A 23,135-nucleotide genomic window follows, 5' to 3' on the forward strand; every position below is an offset into this window, starting at 1 on the left:
ATGATTTTGACATACCATGTTGTTCATTCCCCAAAGCCCTTGTGGCAGGCAATAAACTGACAGCATGTTTATTTCAACTGTGAATTTATTGTGTTGGAAGTGTAGTAGTATTGCCATTGTTAAGGGTTTTTTTATACATACAATTACAGGAGGTAGGGGAATTCAATTTATTGTAATTAAAGAGAAAACAAAATTACAGACTTCATTCTCGTCAATTTAAATGGAAATTTGAATGGCTGGGGATCTCTATTGCCTTGTAAACAAAAATACTGTAAGTCAAATCTTTTTGCAGAATTTGACAAAAGCTAATTGTGTGTGTTTGTGTGTTTTGTTTATTTAGGATTATATATTGACTTTGTATACACTACAACATATCAAGCAAGACAGATGAACTCCTCCAGCCTTGTGTAAACTTTCAATTAACCTACAAGATGTAATTGAGTATGAATCCCATGCAGCTTTGGAAGTGAAAGAGAAGTTTGAGATCTCTGGCTGGAAGCTGAACGTGATGACGGCCTGGTCTATGGTGGATAAGTTGAAAATGGAGAAGAGGCATTCCAAAGAAGAGAGGAATGTGGAGCAGGATGCTGGGGACTACAGTGCCGAATCTGAGGAATGGACAAGCTCAGAAAGTGAGCCCGAACAACCATGCTTCAGGAACAGCAGTAGCAATACTCAGTGGAGGGAAAAGGAGATTTCTACTAAACCACATAGGCAACTCTGTCGCTCTCCTTGCCTGGATCGTCCAAGTTTCTCACAGAGCAGTATCCTTCAGGATTTGAAGCTGGAAGAGAGTAAAATAAACTTGGACAAAGAGTACCAGGCTAAAATGGATTTTGCTTTAAAGCTTGGGTATGCTGGAGATCAGATCCAGGCAGTGCTGAACAAGCTGGGAGCAGATGCTCTCATCAATGATATTTTGGCAGAACTTGTGAGACTTGGCAACAAGGGTGAGTCAGAGGGACAAGGTAGTGTCGGCAGTAGTACTGGTACTCTGGTGCCCAGGGGTCCTTGCCCAAAGGAAATGGCCAGCCCTGAACTGTCACTTGAAGATGAAGTGGTGGATAATACTGACAACTTGAGACCAATTGTCATTGATGGAAGTAACGTGGCTATGAGGTAGGCCTCCGTGTCAGCATTTTTTAAATAATGCACCAGTATGCTTATATATAAATATTCTATTTGAATGACAAAATCATGTTATGTCATATAGTATGTTCCCACTAATACTATATGCTACTGTTTAACTTCTGTTTTCTTTAGCCCGTTTTTCCAAATCTGTTGATACTTCTCTTTTTGCAATCCCCACTCCAAAAATCAACTCCCTCAACATCATTCTTTTTTGCAGCCCTCTGCTCCCATAAATCTATTAGTCAATAAATAAGAGTTTAGTTATACTGCATCAAAGCTTCTGTTTTTAAGTTTTTGAAAGATTTTACCAGTCTTGCTCTCATAGACTTTAAGGTCAGAAGGGACCATTATGATAATCTAGTCTGACCTTCTGCACAATGCAGGCCACAGAACCTCACCCACCCACTCCTGTAATAGACCCCTAACCTATGACTGAGTTACTGAAGTCCTCAAATAATGGTTTCAAGATTTCAAGGTACAGAGAATCCACCAGCAAGTGACCCGTGCCCCATGCTGCAGAGGAAGGCGAAAAAACCCCAGGGTCTCTGCCAATCTGCCCTGGGGGGAAATTCCTTCCCGACCCCAAATATGGCGATCAGCTAAACCCTGAGCATGTGGGCAAGACTCACCAGCCAGATACCCAGAAAGAATTATCTGTAGTAACTCAGAACCCACCCCATTTAACACCATTACAGACCATTGGGCATATTTACTGCTAGTAGTCAAAGATCAGTTAATTGCCATATTGCGCTGTGCCATCATACCATCCCGTCCATAAACTTATCAAGCTCAGTCTTGAAGCCAACTAGGTTTGTTGCCCCCACTGCTCCCCTTGGAAGGCTATTCCAGAACTTCACTCCTCTGATGATTAGAAACCATCTAATTTCAAGTCTAAACTTACTGGTGGCCAGTTTATATCCATTTGTTCTTGTGTCCACATTGGTGCGGATCTTAAATAATTCCTCTCCCTCCTTGGTATTTATCTCTCTGATGTATTTATAGAGAGCAATCATATCTCCCCTCAGCCTTCTTTTGTTTAAGCTAAACAAGCCAAGCTCTTTGAGTCTCCTCTCATAAGGCAGGTTTTCCATTCCTCGGATCATCCTAGTAGCCCTTCTCTGCACCTGTTCCAGTTTGAATTCATCTTAAACATGGGAGACCAGAACTGCACACAGTATTCCAGGTGAGGCCTCACCAACGCCTTGTATAATGGTACTAACACCTCCCTATCTCTACTGGAAATACCTCGCCTGATGCATCCTAGGACCGCACTAGCTTTTTTCATGGCCACATCACACTGGCAGTTCAGTCATCCTGTGATCAGCCAGTACACCCAGGTCCTTCTCCTCCTCTCTCACTTCCAACTGATGCGTCCCCAGTTTATAGCAAAAAAATTTGTTATTAGTCCCTAAATGCATGACCTTGCACTTTCCACTATTACATTTCATCTTATTTCTATTACTCCAGTTTACAAGGTCATCCAGATCTTCTTGTATGATATCCCAATCCTTCTCTATTAGTAATACCTCCCAACTTTGTGTCATCCGCAAACTTTATTAACACACTCCCACTTTTTGTGCCAAGGTCAGTAATAAAAAGGCTAAATAAGATTGGTCCCACGATCAATCCTTGAGGAACTCCACTAGTAACCTCCCTCCAGCCTGACAGTTCACCTTTCAGAATGACCTGTTGTAGTCTCCCCTTTAACCAGTTTCTTATCCACCTTTCAATATTCATATTAATTCCCATCTTTTCCAATTTAACTAATAATTCCCCATGTGGAACCATATTAAATACCTTACTGAAATCTAGATAAATTAGATTTTCTGCATTCCTTTTGTCTAGGAAATCCATTATCTTCTCAAAGGAGATCAGGTTGGTCTGGCATGATCTACCTTTTGTAAAACCATGTATTTTGTCCCAGTTCCGTTAACCTCTATGTCCTTAACTACTTTCTCTTTCAAAACTTTTTCCAAGACCTTGCATACTACTGAGGTCAAACTAACAGGCCCGTAATTATCCGGATCACTTTTTTTCCCCTTTCTTAAAAATAGGAACTATGTTAGCATTCACCAGTCATACGGTACAACCCCTGAGTTTACAGATTCATTAAAAATCTTTGCTAATGGGCTTGCAATTTCATGTGCCAGTTCATTTAATATTGTTGGATGGAGATTATCTGGGTCCCCTGATTTAGTCCCATTAAGCTGTTCGAGTTTGACTTCTACCTTGGATGTGGTAATTTCTACCTCCATATCCTCATTCCCTTTAGTCATCCTGCCATTATCCCTAAGCTTTTCCTTAGTCTCGTTAAAAACTGAGGCAAAGTATTTGGTCAGATATTGGGCCATGCCTAGACTATCTTTAACCTCCACCCCATCCTCAATGCTTAGCAGTCCCACTTCGTTTTCCTCCTATTTATAAGGCTATAGAATCTTTAACTATTGGTTTTAATTCCCTTTGCAAGGTCCAGCTCTAGTTGGCTTTTGGCCTTTCTCACTTTATCCCTACATGTTCTGACCTCCAAGAGGTAGATTTCCCATCTTCCACTCCTTGTAGGCTTTCTGCTGTCTCTTAATCACCTGTCTGAGATGCTTGATCATCTAGATTGGTCTACAACTCTTGTCTATTAATTCTTTTCCCTTCTTGGGATGCAGGCTTCAGTTCCTGCAACTTTGACAAAGTAATTCCAACCTCCTCTGCCTTTAGACTGCCTTTAGTCCAGTTCACTTCCCTAACTTATTCCTTAATTTTTTCAAGTTTGCCTTTTTGAAATCAAAGACTCTAGTCACAATTTATTTTTGTGTATCCTTCTATTTAGTTTGAACTGAATTAACTCATGGTCACTCAAACCAAGGTTGTCCCCTACAACCAGTTCTTCTATGAGGTCCTCACTACTCACCAATACCAAATCTAAAATAGCATCTCCTCTTGTTGGTTCAGCAACTATTTGGTGAAGGAACCTGTCAGTGTCATGTCCAGGAAAAACTGGGTCCAACTATTATTAGTAGCACTTGTTCTAAAATATCTGATGGCAGTTTGGACATCTGAGTGGTGGGTCAGTTGTTTTAAAAGAAGCTTGATAGTTAAGACAGATAGTCTCAGCTAAGGGTGCACTTTCTCAATATACAGTGCTTACCACTGAGAAAGGATCAGTCTATCTTTGATCTTGTTAAACTTGAAACAGAAGGAAATTCCCTAGCCAAACTGATGTGGTTCATTGATGTCAAGATTTCTACAGGCAGTGCTTATCCAACAAGCATTCTTTATTATTGCCTTCTCAATTTTCTTTTAAGGAACTCTCAACCTGAATTTTTTGAACTAATTTAAAAAAATTCAATTGTTTTGATAAAATGCATTTAAAATCTTATGCTTTGAAATATATAAGTTCCTTTGGAAGTTTTTTTTATAAAGGCTTTTCTTCCCTGTTGCTGTTTGAGTGGGTATTTTGGATGGGCTTAATAACAACTAAACAAACAATTCTCTACTCAACTATTCCTCCCCCTCCCCCGTGTTATAGGGCCTGGGGAAGAGCATGCATATGAGCTTTCTGCTGCTCTGTTCATAACTGATATCATCATGACCATTAACAAAACAATGGAATTAACTATACATAAAGTAACCTGAAAAAAACTATATATTTTCTTTAATCACTTTCACTTAAAGTAATCCTGGGTGTCACTTTTAACAATAGTGGGTATAAGCCCTTGTCTGCGTACTGGGGTACAAACATGCTTTATACTGATATTTCTATACTGAATGGGGAATATGCTGTACTGTTATAAGGCACTTTTATATCAGTGTAACTATGTCCAGATTAGGGGTTGTACCAGTATAACTGTTTTGAATAAAAAATCACACCCCTAACTGAAATAATTATAATAATACAAAACATGTATGGACCAGTTCAGATAATATTATTTTCAAATTGATGGTATCCTTTTAATCATCATGTGGCAAGAAGTAAAATTGTAAATATATTTCTACTTCGAGTAATTGCTCATATCCATTCCAATATAGGTGAGTGCACGCCACCGTGCACTGGTTCCCGGAACTTTTTTCCCCGTAGCAGACCCCATAGGGTCAGCTTAGGCGCCCCCCTGAAGTACCTCGCCCATGCCACAGTATATGGGGCACCGCCGACCCTGCGGGCCCTCAGTTCCTTCTTTCCACCCGTGATGGTTACTGGAACGTCTTGCCTCTTGCCTTCTAGCAAGCAGCAATCCCCTTACAAACTGTTTCTTGTTGTTAATAGTTGAGTACTTAGTGTTAAGTGTTTGTTAAGTGTAGATAGTTTAGTTAGAATAGAAAACCACCCTTAGGGGCTTAGAGTTGGCCATGCCCGGCTCTCCAGGTTTTAAAGCCTGTGCCGCTTGCGGCAAACCCTTGCCTGTAAGCGACCCCCACAATTGCTGCCTTAAATGCCTGGGGGAGCAGCATCGTCAGGATAAATGTAAAATATGCAAAACCTTCAAGCCGCAGACTCAAAAAGAAAGCCCTCAGCCGAATATCTCTGTCTTGATGGAGGCGGCGCTCCGCCCGCACTCTGAACCGGTGCATTCTCCCGTGGCACTGAGCGTCTCCTCGGTGCGGAGCGTTCCACCGGCACCGGAGCCGACACGTCGCCAGTCGCTGGTGCCCAAGAAAAGGAAGGGCCAGGGTACTGAGCACCGGGACTCCCCCACACCGCCTGCGCAGCCGGGGTCGATCCAGGAGATGCCCTAGCTACGGTCCGTTGAATCTACTCCGGTGCTGGCATCTCCGTGCGGGGAGCCTCCCCCGACTCCTGGGGGTGGGGGAGTGCCCCTGCAAGGACCGTCAACGCCAGAGGCGTTCCACATGGCACGCACCTTAATGGCCGAGGGCGCAGGGACCGGTTTCCCGAGGTAAACCCGCACTGGGTACCTCAGGTGGGTGGTCGAGACCCGCGTCAGGGGCGAAGTCTCCCCCCAGACGGCCAGAGAGGGTAGAGCGTGCTGGCTCCCCTCATAGCTCTGACTACGAGTCGTCGAGCTCCTCCTCACCGTGGCACCGAGGAAGATCCATGTCACTGGAGGCATCGCGTTCGAGGCAGCGCCGATCCAGGTCTGCCTCATGCAGTGTGCGCAGCTCCTGCTCCCGCACCCCGGCACCGAGCCCCTTGCCTCCATGGCACCAGTCCTGATCCTCAGTGCGGAGTCTGGCGTGGATCCCGGTGCCGAAGGACCAGGCACCGACACTTCAGGCCACCTCGTCACATCGCCGATCGCGGTCCTCGGAGTCGGGCTCAGCATCGAGGCGGCATGAGTGGCACCGCTCCAGATCCCTGAAGGGAAAGCGGTGCCGGAAGTCCTCGGCCCAGAGATGGAGAGCTTCCTCCAGTTCGTCGAGCCGCACATCTGCCCACCGGCACTGTTTGCAACGGCATCGACACTCAACCTCGTCTTGGTCGTCGCAGGGCAGGTTCCCGGCGATGACGAGCAGGAGCCGCAGGCACCGTCGGCACCGCTCCAGTGGCTCGGGGTCCCGCAAGGGCAAGTTTCGCCTTGAAGTACCGCAGCTGACACCGATGCTGGCACCTGAGTGGCCGCAGGGGCCGTGGCAGTGGCCATACTGGGAACCATGGGGGGTGCAGATGGGACAGGACACTGTATCTGTTCCATCTTCAGTGACGCAGCCGGTACCCTTCCCCAACTAGCCAACCGGCTAAGGGCCATTCCTCGGAGGAGAAATCGGACCCTGAGGAGGGACCCTCCATGAGGCCCCCTTCCACAATATTCCTCCTCTTCACCTGATGAGGCGGCCGCCAGGGATCACAGGGCACCCCTCCGACTTCAGGGCCCATCAAGAGCTCCTTAAGAGGGTGGCCAGCAACTTGAATATCGAGCTTAAGGAGCTCTCAGAGGAGGAGGACCCCCTCTTTGGGGTAGCTGGGTCAGCAGGACCATTGAGAGTGGCCCTGCCAGTACATGAGAGAGTCCTCAAACTGGCCAAGGCTCTCTGGCAAACCCATGCCTCAGTTGCCCCCACCTCGAAAGGCGCCGAGAAGAAATACTATGTACCAACAGAGGGGTTTGAATTCTTGTACACCCACCGGGACCCTGGTGGTTGATGTGGCCAACCAAAGGGATAGGCAAGGTGTCTTGGGCACCACGCCTAAGAACAAAGATAATAAAAAACTAGACTTGTTTGGCCATAAGATATATCCCACCAGGGCTCTACAACTGCGGATAGTGAACCACCAGGTGCTCCTAGGTTGTTACAACTTAAACCTATGGAACTCGATGAGGAGGTTTGCAGAGGGGTTGTCACAGGACCAGGCGGCAGACTTTGCCACGGTCTTGGAAGAGGGCGCCGCGGTGGCAGGGGCGGCCTTGCAGACTACCAGCGATGCTGCAGTCACTGCCAGCAGAGTCATGACCTCGGTGATAGCCATGCAGCAGTGTTTGTGGCTGCAGTCTTCTGGGCTGTCCCAGAAGGTGCAGCAAGCCATCCAGGACCTGCCTTTTGATGGGGCAGGCCTTTTCTACGACAAAACAGATGAGAAGCTGCACGCCCTAAAAGACTCAAGGGCTATGCTCTGGTTGTTGGATCTCTACACCCCCCCAGGCCTTGAGGCGTCAGTCTCAGTCGCAGCCCCAACGCCAGGCCCAACCGCCCTCTAGGCCACCGCCCAGACCCTCTCAGCCCTGTAGAGGCCGAGACAGAAATAGGGGGTACGGGCACCGCGATTGCTCGGGATCATCCGTGGCCTCCCAGTAGGGGTCCTCTAAGGGGCCCAACACAAAGAGACAATTTTGATGGTGCACCCGAGGGTGGCACCAATACCCTTCTCTTGGATCCACAATTTCTGTTTGCGGAAAGGCTCAGACCCTACTACGCCGAGTGGCAGAATATTACATCAGACCGCTGGGTCCTTGGCGTAGTTCTCAGGGGATATGCCCTTCAGTTTACGGCTTCCCCCCCAACTCCCCCTTCCCACCCCGTCCCTCTTCAGGGACCCCTCTTACGAGCAACTCCTTTTGCAGGAGATGAATTCCCTCCTCCTCCTCGGGGCTGTGGAAACAGTCCCCCCACAGGAAATAGGGAGGGGATTCTACTCCAGGTATTTCCTCATCCCCAAAGCAAAAGGGGGCCTGAGATCCATATTAGATCTCCGCTGACTGAACAAGTTTATCAGGCGTCTCAGGTTTCGCATGGTTTCCCTAGCCTCCATTATCCCTGGTCTGGATCCAGGAGATTGGTATGCCACCCTCGATCTAAATTATGCATACTTCCGCATTTCCATCCTGCCCAACCACAGGCACTTCCTCAGGTTTATGGTAGCTGGCTGCCATTCCCAATTCTCAGCCCTGCCCTTTGGCGTCTCATCCGCCCCCAGGGTCTTTACGAAGTGCATGGCAGTGGTGGCGGCCCATATGCGCTGCAGAGGAGTGCAGATCTTCCCCTACCTGGATGACTGGCTGACCTGGGGCAGGTCCAGGGCGCATGTTCGGAACAGCCTAGCCCTCACCTGCGTGACATGCACCAGACTGGGGCTGCTCATAAACGAGCAGAAGTCCACTCTCACCCCGGTGCAGTGCATAGATTTCATCGGGGCCACCCTGGATGCTATCCAGGCCAGAGCCTTCTTCCCACAGCCTCGGTTCCAGGCGATGGCCGCAATAATCGCCCAACTACACAGGTGCCCCACGACGACAGCCAGGCACTGCCTGCAGGTGTTGGGGCACATGGCGGCCTGTACGTATGTGGTGAGGCTGGCTCGCCTCAAACTCAGGCCTCTCCAGGCGTGGTTAGCCTCGGTGTATGCACCAGCCAGGCACTCCTTGAACAGGGTGGTCATGGTTCCCCCACAGGTCCTGACCTCCCTGAACTGGTGGAGGACTCCCATGGAAGTGCTAAGAGGGGTTCCTTTCCGGGATCTGGCCCCATCGGTCACCTAATTACGGACGCTTCGGATCTGGGGTGGGAGGCCCACATCAGCACCGACCTGAGCACCCAGGGGCTCTGGTCGGAGGAGGAAAAGAGCCTCCACATCAACATCCGGGAGCTCAGGGCAGTCTGGCTGGCCTGCAAAGTGTTCCTCAGATTCCTGAGGGGCAAAATGGTACAGGTCCTCACAGACAATACAGTGGCCATGTTCTATATGAACAGGCAGGGGGGAGTGCACTCCTCGGCCCTTTACCAGGAGACCATTCAACTTTGGGACTTTGCGGTGAGGCACGACTTCCATATATCTGCCTCTCACCTCCCTGGGGTCAGGAACGACGAGGCAGACCGCCTCAGCAGGTCCTTTCTACCCCGACACGACTGGTCACTGCACCCGGTGGTGATAACCTTTATCTTCCGCAAGTGGGGTGTTCCCCAACTGGACCTGTTTGCGTCGTCCTGGAACAGGAAGTGCCTGAGATTCTGCTCGCTCCGGGGTCGCGAGCCGGGCTCAATCTCCAACGTATTCCTCATAGACTGGACGGGGACCCTCATGTATGCATTCCCCCGCATTCTGCTCCTGCCCAAGGTCCTCTTGAAAATCAAGAGGGACAGAGCGGACGTGATACTGATCGCCCCAGCCTGGCCGAGACAGCATTGGTTCAGCATGCTGCTGGACTTGTCGGTCGCCCTGCCTGTGACGCTCCCGAGGCATTATGACCTGCTCTCCCTGGACCAGGGTCGCCTGCTGCACCTGGACCTGGACTCCCTCCACCTGACGGCCTGGAGACTCTGTGGTTGACGGAGGGAGAGAGAGCCTGCTCGGCACAGGTCCAACAGATTCTGCTGGGCAGCAGAAAACCTTCCACTCAGGTCGTGTACCAGACCAAGTGGAAACGGTTTACCTGTTAGGTGGAGTCCCGCGGCATCCCACCGAGCTGCTCGCCTATTCAGGCGATCCTGGAGTATCTGCTCCACCTGAAGCATCAGGGTTTAGCGCTGGCCTTCCTGAAGGTGCACCTGGCAGCCATCTCGGCCTTCCACCAGCCGATGGAAGGGAGGTCATATTTTCCCACTCTCTGTCAGTCAAAGGGGTGAAGAGGCTATACCCGCAGGTCTGTGACCTGGTGCCTCCCTGGGATTTGAACCTGGTCCTCGCCAGACTAATGGGACCCCCCTTCGAGCCCATGGCTACATGCCTGTTGCTCGTCCTCTCGTGGAAGGTAGCATTCCTGGTGGCCATTACGTCAGGTAGGAGGGTCTCCGAGATAAGAGCGTTAACCTCGGAGTCCCCCTACACCGTCTTTTATAAAGACAAGGTGTGGTTGCGACCCCACCCGGCCTTCCTGCCTAAGGTGGTCTCCCAGTTCCATTATAACCAGGATATCTTCCTCCCCATGTTTTTTCCAAAACTGCACGGGTCGGAGGAGGAGTGGAGATGGCACTCGCTGGACGTGAGATGAGCCCTGGCCTACTGCAAGAGAACACGGCCATTCCGGAAGACATCGCAGCTGTTCGTGGCAGTGGCGGACTGGATGAAGGGCTCACCTGTCTCCACCTAGCGCATCTCCGCCTGGATCACCGCCTGCATCAGGTGCTGCTACGAGCAGGCGAAGAAGCCGCTTCCAGGAGCTGTTTCAGCGCACTCAACCAGAACCCAGGCCTCGTTGGCAGCCTTTCTTGAACGAGTGCTCCTGCAGGACATCTGCAAAGCAGCTACCTGGTCGTCGGTTAACACCTTTACGTCCCACTACGCCATCATGCAGCAGGCGAGAGAGGATGTGGGATTCGGCAGGGCCATACTGATGAGAGCAGCTCACTGTTGACTCCTACCAACCTCCAAGGTATGGCTATTTAATCACCTATATTGGAATGGATATGAGCAATCACTTGAAGTAGAAAACATGGTTACTTACCAGTAACTGTTGTTCTTCGAGATGTGTTGCTCATATCCATTCCACACCCACCCTCTGTCCCCGCTGTTGGAGTCGGCAGAAAGAAGGCACTGAGGGCCCGCCGAGTTGGCGGTGCCCCATATACCATGGCATGTGTGCGGTACTCCAGGGGGCGCCTAAGCCGACCCTACGGGGTCTGCTAAGGGGAAAAAAGTTCTGGGAACCAGTGCACGGTGGCGTGCACTCACCTATATTGGAATGGAGATGAGCAACACATCTCGAAGAACAACAGTTACTGGTAAGTAACCCTGTTTTTATGCTTGTTTCTTGGAAAAAATAGCTAAACTGCCAAATAAATTACATATTCAGGGCCATATTCTGTCCTGGTAAAAGTGGTAGCAACTTCCCAGTTTAAATACTACAATAAACAGAGCTGAACTTGGTCCTTAGACTCCCTGTGCTGGTCCCTATGCAGCAAGCGCTTTAAGAGTAGATTTTTATTTTGGGGTGAACACTTGGGATTAACGTTCAAATGTTTAGTTTTGGTCTGGTATTTTCTCCAAATTTTAGAACTATCAAAGGTATCCAGTCAAATATAGTGAGGCTTGCCCAGAAATAGGACCATACAATTTTCAGTCATTGACTGTTTTTGACATTCTCCACTAATGGGTTTTTATCAGAGGTATATGCATGGGCTCTAATATTTCACTTGATATTTTTTCACAGGCCTTCATATTGATTACATATGGATTATTGTTATTAAAGTGGATGTTTTTGGATTATGTTGATCAGCCATTGTTTTAATTATGATATTGGTATTAGTAAAACAGACCACATGCCAACATCTGTTTCTCTATATTACATTTGAACATGAAAGAGGGTGTCTTGATGAGCTTTTTATAATTCATGGCATTGCCTTTGTTTTTCAGTAAAGCTATAGTTTTAACGAAGGTTAAAATTCGGAAAGGCAGTTCATAAACAGTTTTTTCTTTATTCCTTCCCCCAAAACCAGTTTCATAAAACTTTAATACAGTATATTGTATAAAGTCAGTGAGATATCTGACAACATACCTATGCATAAGAGGGAAAAAAAACCCCAACAAAAAACAAGAAAATGACAAATCTGTTAGGAACATTTTGTTTTCAAGACATTCATTGGTGTGTTTCCAGCTGTAGTCTGAAATCTTCATAGGGCTGTGTACTGGGCCCCTGATGTGCAAAGGTGGGTACATGTTTATGTATATCAAGTAGAGGCTGGGCAAAGGCCCAAATGTCAATTGATCCATCCTTCAATATTTTTGTTGAACAAAACACCACAACTTTTGTAAATCAGTACACCAGGAAGTAGAAATTGGAATGTGAAAATAGAAGCTGTGCCATTAATAGCAAATTTTAGCTGTGCAGCTCTGTAATGAAATACTCATTTCCTAATATAAAAAGTGCAGTGTCCAACTGTGTAATGTTAATTGTCAGTATTGGCCAATGAGAGAACCAGATCAGTATTCCTAAGATTTAGTTGCCAGAATTTCAGGAACTGGCAAAATTAGAAGTAGTTCACAATTGCTTGATTGCTGCAAGTGCATAATAACTCAACTAAATTCTAAAAACTGCATTAATTTCAATGGATGGTTTATCTTTCGGAGTCTGTAGCTACATGTATGTGCCTTAAACAATCAGTCGGCTGTCGGTTTGGAAGGTGCAAGCTTAATGGGAAAATCTGAAATGAGGAATGTTTAGGCTTACAGCTCTGATTTGTAAAAAAGCCAGATGTGGTTTGTAAGTATATGGCAATTGGTGACTCACCCTCCAAGTTAATTTATCAAATATATTCAAAATTTTTAATTTTGCTCAGAATTTTGTAGTACCCTGTACACCAGTTCAGCACTAAAGACTGATTTTAAGCAATCAGCCAGAAAAGTACTTGCAGACTTTTAAAGTTCATTCTTTTCTCCTCAGTGAGTGTAGTAGTTGTGTGGGTGTCCAGGCATTACCACTTAGAATCTTTTTTACAAGCATATATCACATTTTCACTCTAACCACGTAATTTATAAGAAATCTTTAGTTGTACATCTGTGAAATGTACATCCACAATAGGTAAAAAAAGTTCATCTCAAAATACCTTTTTAAATGCAAATATAAAATAGACAATACATCAAAATAAGCCTTTTCCAAAATCCAGGCTCTGGTCTGGGTTCTCATATGCAAGCAAAATACCAGTGACTGAGCTGTAATAGATTTGTATAGTTCTTAATTACTTTTCTATCCCATTCTGGCCTCTCTCATCCATAAAGCACATTCAAAAAGTATGCAGTTAAGATATTATCTACAACCAACTAATCAGAATTGTTATGTATAAAATCCAAATAAATTTCTAATATCCCTAATACGATACACACACACACACACTGTAAAATTAGGTGGTCACTGGTGAGAACTGTATCTACTGATCAAGCAAAATACTAAGGCACTGATTCAGGATAGCATTAAGGATGTTTTAAAGTTAATTTTCACTGACTTCCACGGGATTTCATTTGCAGAGCTGACTAGGGATGTTTCCTGAATTGGGCCTGAAAGGACTATGACATCACTTAAAGATTTAGGACCTGTTCCTGCAGTTCACTGCCTATTGCTATAATGTAGCCGGTGCATCCATGTATGCAATGAATTGCACAATCAGGGCCTTAAATGATTTTCAGCAAACTCTTTAGAAGTCCATATTTCTCTAAAATTAACTTGCCATTTTCAAAAGTGAATCAAGTTTGTTCATTTCCAAAACCAACCATTTTTGTCAAACTCTTGCTATTGGTGAAATCTCCTATTTGTTCTTTTTTTGTATAGATATTTATAAAATGACTATACCATGGCAGTAAGCATCATTAGCTTTATTGTGATTTGCTAACTCGTTTTGATCCTATTTTAAACAAACATTTTGCCAATATTTTTAAGCCATGGGAATAAAGAAGAATTTTCCTGTCGAGGAATTCAGCTTGCTGTTGAGTGGTTTCTGGAGAAAGGACACAAAGATATCACTGTATTTGTACCTGCATGGAGAAAAGAGCAGTCTCGACCTGATGCACCAATTACAGGTAACATTTCAAAAAGATTTATTTTCATTCCATGGTAAAATTGTATTACAAGATTGTAGCATTTACTGTAGCAAAAAAAAATGGTTATTTGGTTAAAAAGTATTATCTTAAGCATGGATCAAATAATTTGAGGCAATGTTGATTCAGTAAAATGGTATTTTAATCTTTCATCCCAAAAGATACTCAGAACAGTTTCACAAACTACACCTGTCACTACTGAACTAATTGACTTTTGGCTGGAGGATGTCAATCAGAAGGCCCAGCACTTAAATTGAAACAGGAGGGAGGTTTTTACTAATTTAAATTCATAAGTACCTGCAAGTAGGAATAATACATGTTTATTTAGTACTGATGGAACACATTTCTTTACTCCCAATGGCAAGGATTTTAGGAATATACGGACAGATTCTTGGCTAGACTCTATCTGCTTTATAGTGGCCCAGTAGCCAGAATTCCTCTGACCGAGGGGGAATTATTGGATGGTGATGTAGAGCAAGCACAGACTCTGGCCCATAGTATTTGCACATATTTATGGAACCAGGAACAGTAGGTCGATTGTACAGTGCTAGTAGAATGGAAATGGATGTGAAGCCTGAATATTTGTAAAGTGTTTTGAAATTCTTGGAGGAAAAGCACCATCTAAGTCTAGGTGCTTACATACCCCCCCATCATCATAGCATCTGAGCATATTGAGTGCAAAGTATTATTATTATTATTATTCAGGAACTCCTGAACTCCCTTTTCCAATATAAAGTTAAAAAAAAGACCAAAACACACTTTTTAATGAAAACTCAGAGTGGCTTGTTTCTTAATGCCATTATTTAAACCATCTAAACTTACCTTGCAGATCAAGAAATTTTACGTAAATTGGAAAAAGAAAAAAATTCTTGTCTTCACCCCATCTCGGAGAGTTCAGGGAAGAAGGGTAGTCTGCTATGATGACCGGTTCATAGTAAAACTGGCTTTTGACTCAGATGGCATCATTGTGTCAAATGACAATTATCGGGACCTTCAGAATGAAAAGCCAGAGTGGAAGAAATTCATAGAGGAACGCCTGCTAATGTATTCTTTTGTGAATGACAAGTATGTTCTTTCTTCAAATTGTGGAATTTACAGTTAAAGTTCACAGTGGAAAGTAAAATTCACATTTCATCTTTTTTTTTCAGATTTATGCCTCCTGATGATCCTTTAGGACGCCATGGTCCAAGCCTTGAAAATTTCCTAAGAAAAAGACCTGTTATTCCTGAACATAAAAAACAACCATGCCCTTATGGTAGGTTCACAACAGTCAGATTGAGTTCTGTGTACAAGAGACTGAGTAAAGCATTAATACCTTGTAATTAGACTTTCCTTTTTAAAACCAAAACCTGGTTTGCTTTACTTGCTAGCATCCAAATTGGACACTAGCTTCTATTCAAGTATGTACTTTTTTTTATTTTTTATTTTTTTTAAAAGAAACATATAGCAGAACATTAGGGATAGGCAAATAGTTCAAAAGGTGAAGAAATTTAGTTTTTCAACTGTGAAGCCGTGGGTCCAAATTCCTGGTGGATATTTGTCCACATTAAAGAGCTATCATACCATTTTGTATAGTTTTACTCAAAGAAGAAGGTCCTGTACTGCATAAGTTCTGTGATAGAGATTTTCTTTTGTCTTGTACAGCAAGGAGCAGGTTATCAGTGCTCAACAAATAAGTAATAACACGAAGGAGACCACTGCAGTTCACAACTGAACTGTGCCTAGGAGACTTGCTCAGTAATCTCTCTCTCCCCTTCCCATCAATGTAAATACCCTACTACACTGACATAACTCCACCTTCACGAGGGGCATAGGGCTTATGTTGATGTAGTATGGAGCAGTGAAATGGACAAGAAAGCCTGGAGCCAGTGGTGAGCTCTAACTAGCGCCCAGCTGCCCCCCATCCCCACTCCAGCCGGGCTGCTTCCTGTGCTCCCTGCTGCATCCCACTCCCAGGTGCACTGCTGCTCGATCTCCCTGCAGCTGGATCCCCGCTCAGGGAGACAAGAAGCCCAGGGGACAGCTGGGCTTCCAGCAGGGAGCTGCATGGAACTGAGCCCTGGCTCTCAGCCCCCCACACTGCTCCTCTTCAGTCTGTGGAAGCGCTGCTAGTGAGGACGCACATCACTGACAGAAGGAGGGTAATGTGGACAGCTGCCACTGCAGTAATAACTGTGGTGGGTGTAATTCAACCTAACATAGGTCGACTTAAGTTTGTAGGGTAGACATGCCTTCAGAGAGACAAGGTGGGTGAAGTAATATCTTTTGTTGGACCAACTTCTATTGGTGAGAGAGAGAGAAGCTTTGGAGCCATACAGAGTTCTTTTTCAGATTTGGGAAAGTTACTCCCAGCCTCACAGCAAAGTGCAAGGTGGAACAGATTGTTTAACATAAATAGTTAGCACATATTGTAAGGGACCATTCAAAGTAGAGTGGCCTACTAATACCCCTGCAGGCGTCAGACAAAAAGAGAGGGTTATTGGGTTGTTTAGCTCATTGTAATACAGCTTTCTGTGCTATTGATTGTTTTTGACATGTTTAATTTGGAGACTTCTTTTGCAGGCAAAAAATGCACCTACGGACACAAATGTAAATATTACCACCCAGAACGGGCAAACCAGCCTCAGAGGTCAGTAGCAGATGAGCTTCGAATAAGTGCTAAATTGTCTGCTGTGAAAACTATGAGTGAGGGAGCATTGGCCAAATGTGGCACAGGATCATCCATTTCCAAAGGAGAAATCAATGCTGAAGTGAAACGCATTGCTCCCAAACGCCAGTCAGATCCAAGCATTAGATCAGTTGCTGTGGAACCTGATGAACGGCTATCAGTAGCTCGGAAGTCAGAAGCCAACTCCGTCCCTTCTCTTGTTTCTGCATTAAGTGTACCAACAATCCCTCCTTCAAAAAGCCATGCTGTTGGTGCATTAAATACTCGTTCTGCAAGCAGCCCTGTACCAGGTTCATCGCAATTTACTCATCAAAAATCTTCACTAGAACACATGGCCAGTGTGCAGTATCCTCCCATACTGGTCACCAATAGCCATGGCACTTCTGTTAGCTATACTGACCAGTATCCCAAATATGAATCTTTAGGAGATCATGGCTACTATTCCATGCTCAGTGATTTCTCCAATTTGAGCATAAGCAGTATGCGTAATACAGATTATTATGGGGCTGATACAGACCAGGGGATGTACTCTAGAAATACAAGCCCCTGTCCTGACAATCGCTTAAGCCATACCAGTAATGATTCTTACTCCTCTTACAATGATTTGTATCTGGGTGTAGCAGATGCCAGAGCAGAAGACAATGTAAAGATCCACAGACTTTCATCCCAAAATCGTCTTCAGCCTTTTTCCCATGGTTACCATGAAGCCTTAACTAGAGTTCAGAGTTATGGAACTGAAGAGCCTAAACAACTCCCTCGCAAACAGTCTGTTTCCCATTTAGCACTGCATGTCCAGCATCCAGTTATTGGAGCACGGTCCAGTTGTCCTGGAGACTACCCTGTGCCTCAGAACGTTCATCCATCAGCCACTGCCCAGCCAAGCCGTGCCTTGGTCATGACAAGAATGGACAGTATTTCTGACTCACGTCTTTATGAAAGTAACCCTATGCGGCAGAGAAGGCCACCCCTCTGTCGAGAGCAGCATGCTAGTTGGGATCCATTACCATGTGCTGCTGATACTTATGCTTACCACTCCTACCCACTGAGCAACAATCTCATGCAACCATGTTATGAACCTGTAATGGTAAGAAGCATGCCTGAAAAGATGGAGCAACTGTGGAGGAATCCTTGGATTGGGGTATGTGGAGAACCCCAGGAACAGCATATCATCCCAGAACATCAGTATCAGACATACAAGAATCTTTGCAATATTTTCCCTGCTGGTATTGTCCTCTCGGTAATGGAGAAAAATCCCCATATGACAGATGCACAACAGCTGGCAGCTATGATTGTTGCTAAATTGAGAACAGGGCGTTAAAATATTAGAGCCTCTTTCTGAACACTTGACGACAAATACTATTGAGGGAATAAATGGGCAAGATCTGAAGGAAAAATTAAAAATAAGGGAAATGGGCAAATCTGTTGTAAATATTTTCTAATTCTGTGGTATACAATTCTGTACACTATTGCAATCATTAAGTGTGAGGCACTATATAAAAGTAGAGTAATGTAAATACAATGAATATTTTACGATTTCAAAAATAGGGAATTTTAAAGGTATTTTACAGGAAGTGCATACCTTTTTGCATGGATATATTATTTAACTAAGAACTACAAGTTTACATTTTTAGAGTCTAAAGCTGTTCATTCAAAACTATTAGCAATTCTATTGCATGTATCAATGTATAGTTTCAATTTGATTATAAATATAATTGGCTTTTCAAAATATGCTCTATACATTCCCAAATTGTAAGACTTTGGCTTTGTCATTTGACACTGCATTCCTCTGTGTCGATTTAAAAAAAAAAAAAAAAAGTGATGACTTGCCAACAATTAAAATAATCCTCAATTTGTAAAATAAACCTGATCTATTCACTTTTAAATGTCAACATAATTGGTATTTCTTAGCTTTTTAAATCTATCCACCCACGGCTTGCTCCTATAAGGTGTTAAGCACTTTGGCCCCAATTCACCACATGCCTAAATGCTTTGCTGGATTGGAGCGCAAATGTTCAGCATCTTGCAGGATTAAGTCCCAATTCACTGTTAAAAGTAGGATAAACTGTAGCCTCCCTCTTCAGAAGTACTGATGAGTGCCAAATGTACAACAGTACATTACGGTCAAATGCAGACTGTCATTTTACTTATGAACTGTTCATTACTCAGCCTCAAGTATAGGGGGAAGTAGTGGATGTTAATTTGTGAACATCCAATATAGTAGAAACTGCCGCCCTTTTGTGGCTAGGCTAACATTTGAAGGGTTAGAATAATACTCCAACAGGTGAATGGAAGATGTTTGAAAGGGGAGAGGGGCTGGTTCTGGAAAGGGATGCTACAGCTTTGGCTAGCTGCAACCTGGCCTGCTTTGCACTTCAGATTGACCCAAAGGTGTGCATTTTCCTCCTGAAGGATTTTAAAGCTCTTATTTTGACAGATAAGAAAAAAAAATTGTGTGGCATTGTTTGCGCAACTAGTATTTTGCTCAGGGGTGGGAACCATTGTAGCTAAATGCCTCCAGAAGAGGCGTTTATTGTTTTTTTTAAGCTGCACTTAATGGACGCCCTTTTTGAATCAATGTATATTTCAACATTTTGAACCATTACTAACTCGATATGTCTCGAGCTAGGACTTGTTGACTTCTACTGTAGTTTTTTTCATGAAAGTTGAGAAGGCCTGGTTTATGGCCTTTTGTTTCTTCATGAGAAGGTGTGACACTGCCTAAATGTTTCTTACTGTGAAACACACAGAACGTGAGGCTGCAGTCAGGGTTGTTTCTGGTGTTTTGATAATGGCTTGCATGCTGCTTTCTGGTTCTGTTTGTCTGAGGACCAAAGATTACTACATGACTAATTCCACTGGCTAGTGTAGAACCTGCATTGATTCTAAGTATCATGTGGGCTATTTATCATGTGCAAAATGTGAAAAAGTTACAGATGCAATTAAAGTAACTGTATTAGTATGTTGGATGTTCACATCATTTCACACGATAAATATTCTAGTGTCCACACAGGTACCTCTCACACTACTTACATATTTTGTCATGGCCACATCATTATGTTTTCAAAATGAATTAACTTGAAGATTGTTTTCTTCATACCCAGAGTGTTAAAAATGAATTAGTTTTAATTAGTTGCAGATCATTGCTGTTAATAAAAATAAACTAATCTTCAAAAAGTTAGCATATATCTATAGAAAAATATTTTTACTCTTGACCAACTTTCAAAGCATATCTTAACTAGCATTTTATATTTTTTAATTTCCAACTACTTCATGTTCTCTTCTCTTTTATGGTAAAAGCAGCTGAGAGTATTGCCTCAAATAACCAGAAATGACCTTTTGTTTGTTGATACAAATTGTATCTCTTTTTCTTGATTGTATAAAAAAAATGTACAAAAACCATCTCTAGATTAACTTCAATATTGCATTTTCACCATGTTGTGACACTGTGTGTCACAGGGAAGTAGCCCATGGGTAATTATGAATCTTTTTATTTAAAATGGGCACTTGTAGTTTATAGACAAACAAGGACAACTTTTCAAATTATAGTGTGCACAGATGGTCTGTATGCTTAAAAGCATTATATTACATAAGTTATCTTTAGTCTGTTTATTAAACAAATACATTCTTGCAATGAAATTTTATGTAAAAATTGTCAGTGTTAATGAATCATCTGCACGTGTTTATGAATAGAACTGTAACAATATAACTACCGTAGACCCTGCTTTGTTCTTGTTATGATTTAGGTTTACAATTAAATTTTGTGTACTTGCATTTTCCATCTTGCATGGAATTAAATATGTGTATGTAGAAAAATGTTTTCTTTCTCCCCAACTATATAAACTCTCAAAAGAGGGTTTGGTAGAGATGTCTCTCAGCAAATTTTATCTGTAATACTGAACAGAGGTTACTGCATAAGGTTTTGAATGATAATGTATCTTGTAGGATTGTCTAGTCATTTTAACTTTCACTGACTTTAACCTGTTAGTAAATTCAATCTTCAGGGCCTTGTATTTATTAGGAAGGAGTGAGAGCAGACTCCGACTATAAATCCAGCATACCCTTGCTCTAAAGCACTTCTTTGAAGGCATTTTTTTCTAAGATGAGCCAAGAATGTTTACATTGTGTACAAATATGGAAAAAATGATGAAGTCCTGTAGAAATGGTCTGCAGAATTTTTGCTTGTAGCTTATTCCGCCTCTTAAAAGTAGTAATTTATTAACATGGTTTAGCGTCTCTTGATCAGCTAAGTTAACTTAGAGCATTCAACAATCCACGTATGTTTTAAGATATCTAAATACCAATTCAAAACACAGATGTTTGTTAACTTTCAGCACTTAAGCTTAGATTTCTTCAAACACAGAAGAGTTGCTCTCAAGAAACATATGATCATTAGTGTCTTATTGTAAATATGAGTTTGTATATATGCTCTTTTTGAGAGCACAATATTTAAACACACTTTTAAATTTGTGTAATAGAACAATTCCAGAATATAAATTTTGAAAAAGAAAAACTCCAAAGACTACCATAGTCCTAGATGAAGAACAGCAAAATACAAAATCAGGTGAAAGGCTGGTCTATTGAAGTCAGTAGGGCCAGGTTTTCACCCTAGGGTTCCCTAGCTTGTTGATCTTTGTGTTCCTCAGCTATTTTACTTTTATGTAGTTTGTCACTGAAGATTACATTCAGTTTATTAGGCAACTGAGTAATGATTCGGAATAAAAAAATCTATTTCTGGAGTGTTACCTGAAGCTACTTAATATTTTTGTAAATATCATATGGTATTTAGAATTGTATTAGCTTGTGTATATAGATTATTTGACTACAATTAGTCCTGTTGTTGTACTATTGAGCTACAGTAGTTTGCTTTATCCATTTGTAGAATTAAACTTTACTGTTTAATTGTTGTAAAATTTTATAAAATCTCTTTGGGTTTTTTGGTTGACCCAAATATAACGTAAGTCTCAATGACAAAGAGTGAAAATGGACGTTAAACCAGTACATGGTCTTCGTAAATAAGTGTGCAATGCTCTACCTGATGCTGCATGTAATGCATTCACTAGCATGGGTGTGTTTTTAGTTTTTTGTAAAGTTTGATTAATTTAACTGTTTTTAAAATGCAAAGAATGTGTATGGTTGATAAGAACAAACTATAAATCAGACTAACTAAAGAATTTACAATAAATCACCAAAGTATTTTATTTTAAAAGTTTTAAAAGCCAGTTTGCCTCTGAAAATGTGAATCTTTGCCTTTTGGAGTGATTTTTAATGATTAAAAAAAATCAGAGTGCTCAAGGTATGAATGAAGAAATTTTCCCCTATTAGCCACTTCTAACTATTTTACTATAGCAAAACATTTGGAAAATGGCATGTATATGTTTGTTTCCCTATCACCACCTAAGAAAACTCCATTGGGGCATATTGTGAGCCCACTCTTATTCCACAGCAGCATTTGAGAACAGCACTATTCAAAAGAAGCACAGCAATTTCCGTGAGATGCTGCTTTGAAGAATTCTTAAGTATTAATCTGTTTTGAACTACTAACTGATTACCTGAAGGAGAAGTACTGCAGTGTGTTTGTCTTATTGTTCAGACCATTAGATGTTTCACCATTATACATTTGGAGCTTTCAACAGTAAAACGTTGAGATGACAGCATTTCTCATGCATGGGGCTTCTTGTTACTGAAAGATCGCTGTGTGAGAGACAGTATGTATGTTTTATATGTAAAAACTCCAACACAATATTTCAAGCTAAAGTGCACTATCACATAGAAATCACAGTGTGCTTTCCCTGTTATGCTATTTGGTTAGCCTCTGAGGAAGAAGCATAATTTGTCTCTTTGGCCTGTTGTATTTAGAACACATGTGGTGGTTTTTAGGGCGCCTAGTGCACAAGGAAGCGCCATAAAACTTCTGTCTGAATGTATTTAAAGTTTGTAGTGGTACTGAGGAAAATATGGAAGACTTCGTTGGTTGATTGTAAAATATTACCTGTTCTTTCCCCCCAGTATTGTCTAACAGGTTTGCACAGCTGTTAAATATGATCAGAACACTTAATGTTATGGATTATATATGGATTTACTTATTGAATAAATTTATGAAAGTCCTGTACTACCTGTTTCTAGTTCATTATTTTGTAAGTTTCTTTCGGTAACTTGGAGTATGAAAAGCACTGTAAACTGTAATGCTAAAATTTAGGATTATGAAATTAAACCTGAGCCTTTTTATTTATTGACATTTGCCCACATCCTGCATGCACCTGAGTAACAAGTTATCCCATTTAGCTCAAAGGACTATTCATGTGCGTAAAAGTTGCTCAAGTACCTAAGGGTGTGTCTACACTGCCAGCTCCTTGGGAGTTGATGCAGTGGGATCGATTGAGTAGGCCTCTATGACCCCGGAAGTACTTTCAGGTCGACACTATTAATCCA

General features: G+C 43.0%; 1 protein-coding gene across 1 annotated transcript; it reads left to right on the plus strand.

The window, feature by feature from the left end:
• The first annotated feature begins 376 nt into the window (after positions 1–376).
• ZC3H12B (zinc finger CCCH-type containing 12B) lies at positions 377–19,909 on the plus strand. The gene is given in 6 exon segments (XM_067548301.1): positions 377–1,119; positions 13,881–14,020; positions 14,868–14,899; positions 14,901–15,103; positions 15,187–15,293; positions 16,601–19,909. Coding segments are annotated over 6 exon segments (2,517 nt in total). The 5' UTR covers positions 377–508; the 3' UTR covers positions 18,025–19,909.
• Positions 19,910–23,135: the final 3,226 nt, after the last annotated feature.

This window comes from Emydura macquarii, unplaced genomic scaffold (assembly GCF_026122565.2).
Source record: "Emydura macquarii macquarii isolate MOO-44397 ecotype Brisbane River unplaced genomic scaffold, CSIRO-AGI_Emac_v2 contig_1253, whole genome shotgun sequence".
Taxonomy (NCBI): Eukaryota; Metazoa; Chordata; order Testudines; family Chelidae; genus Emydura; species Emydura macquarii.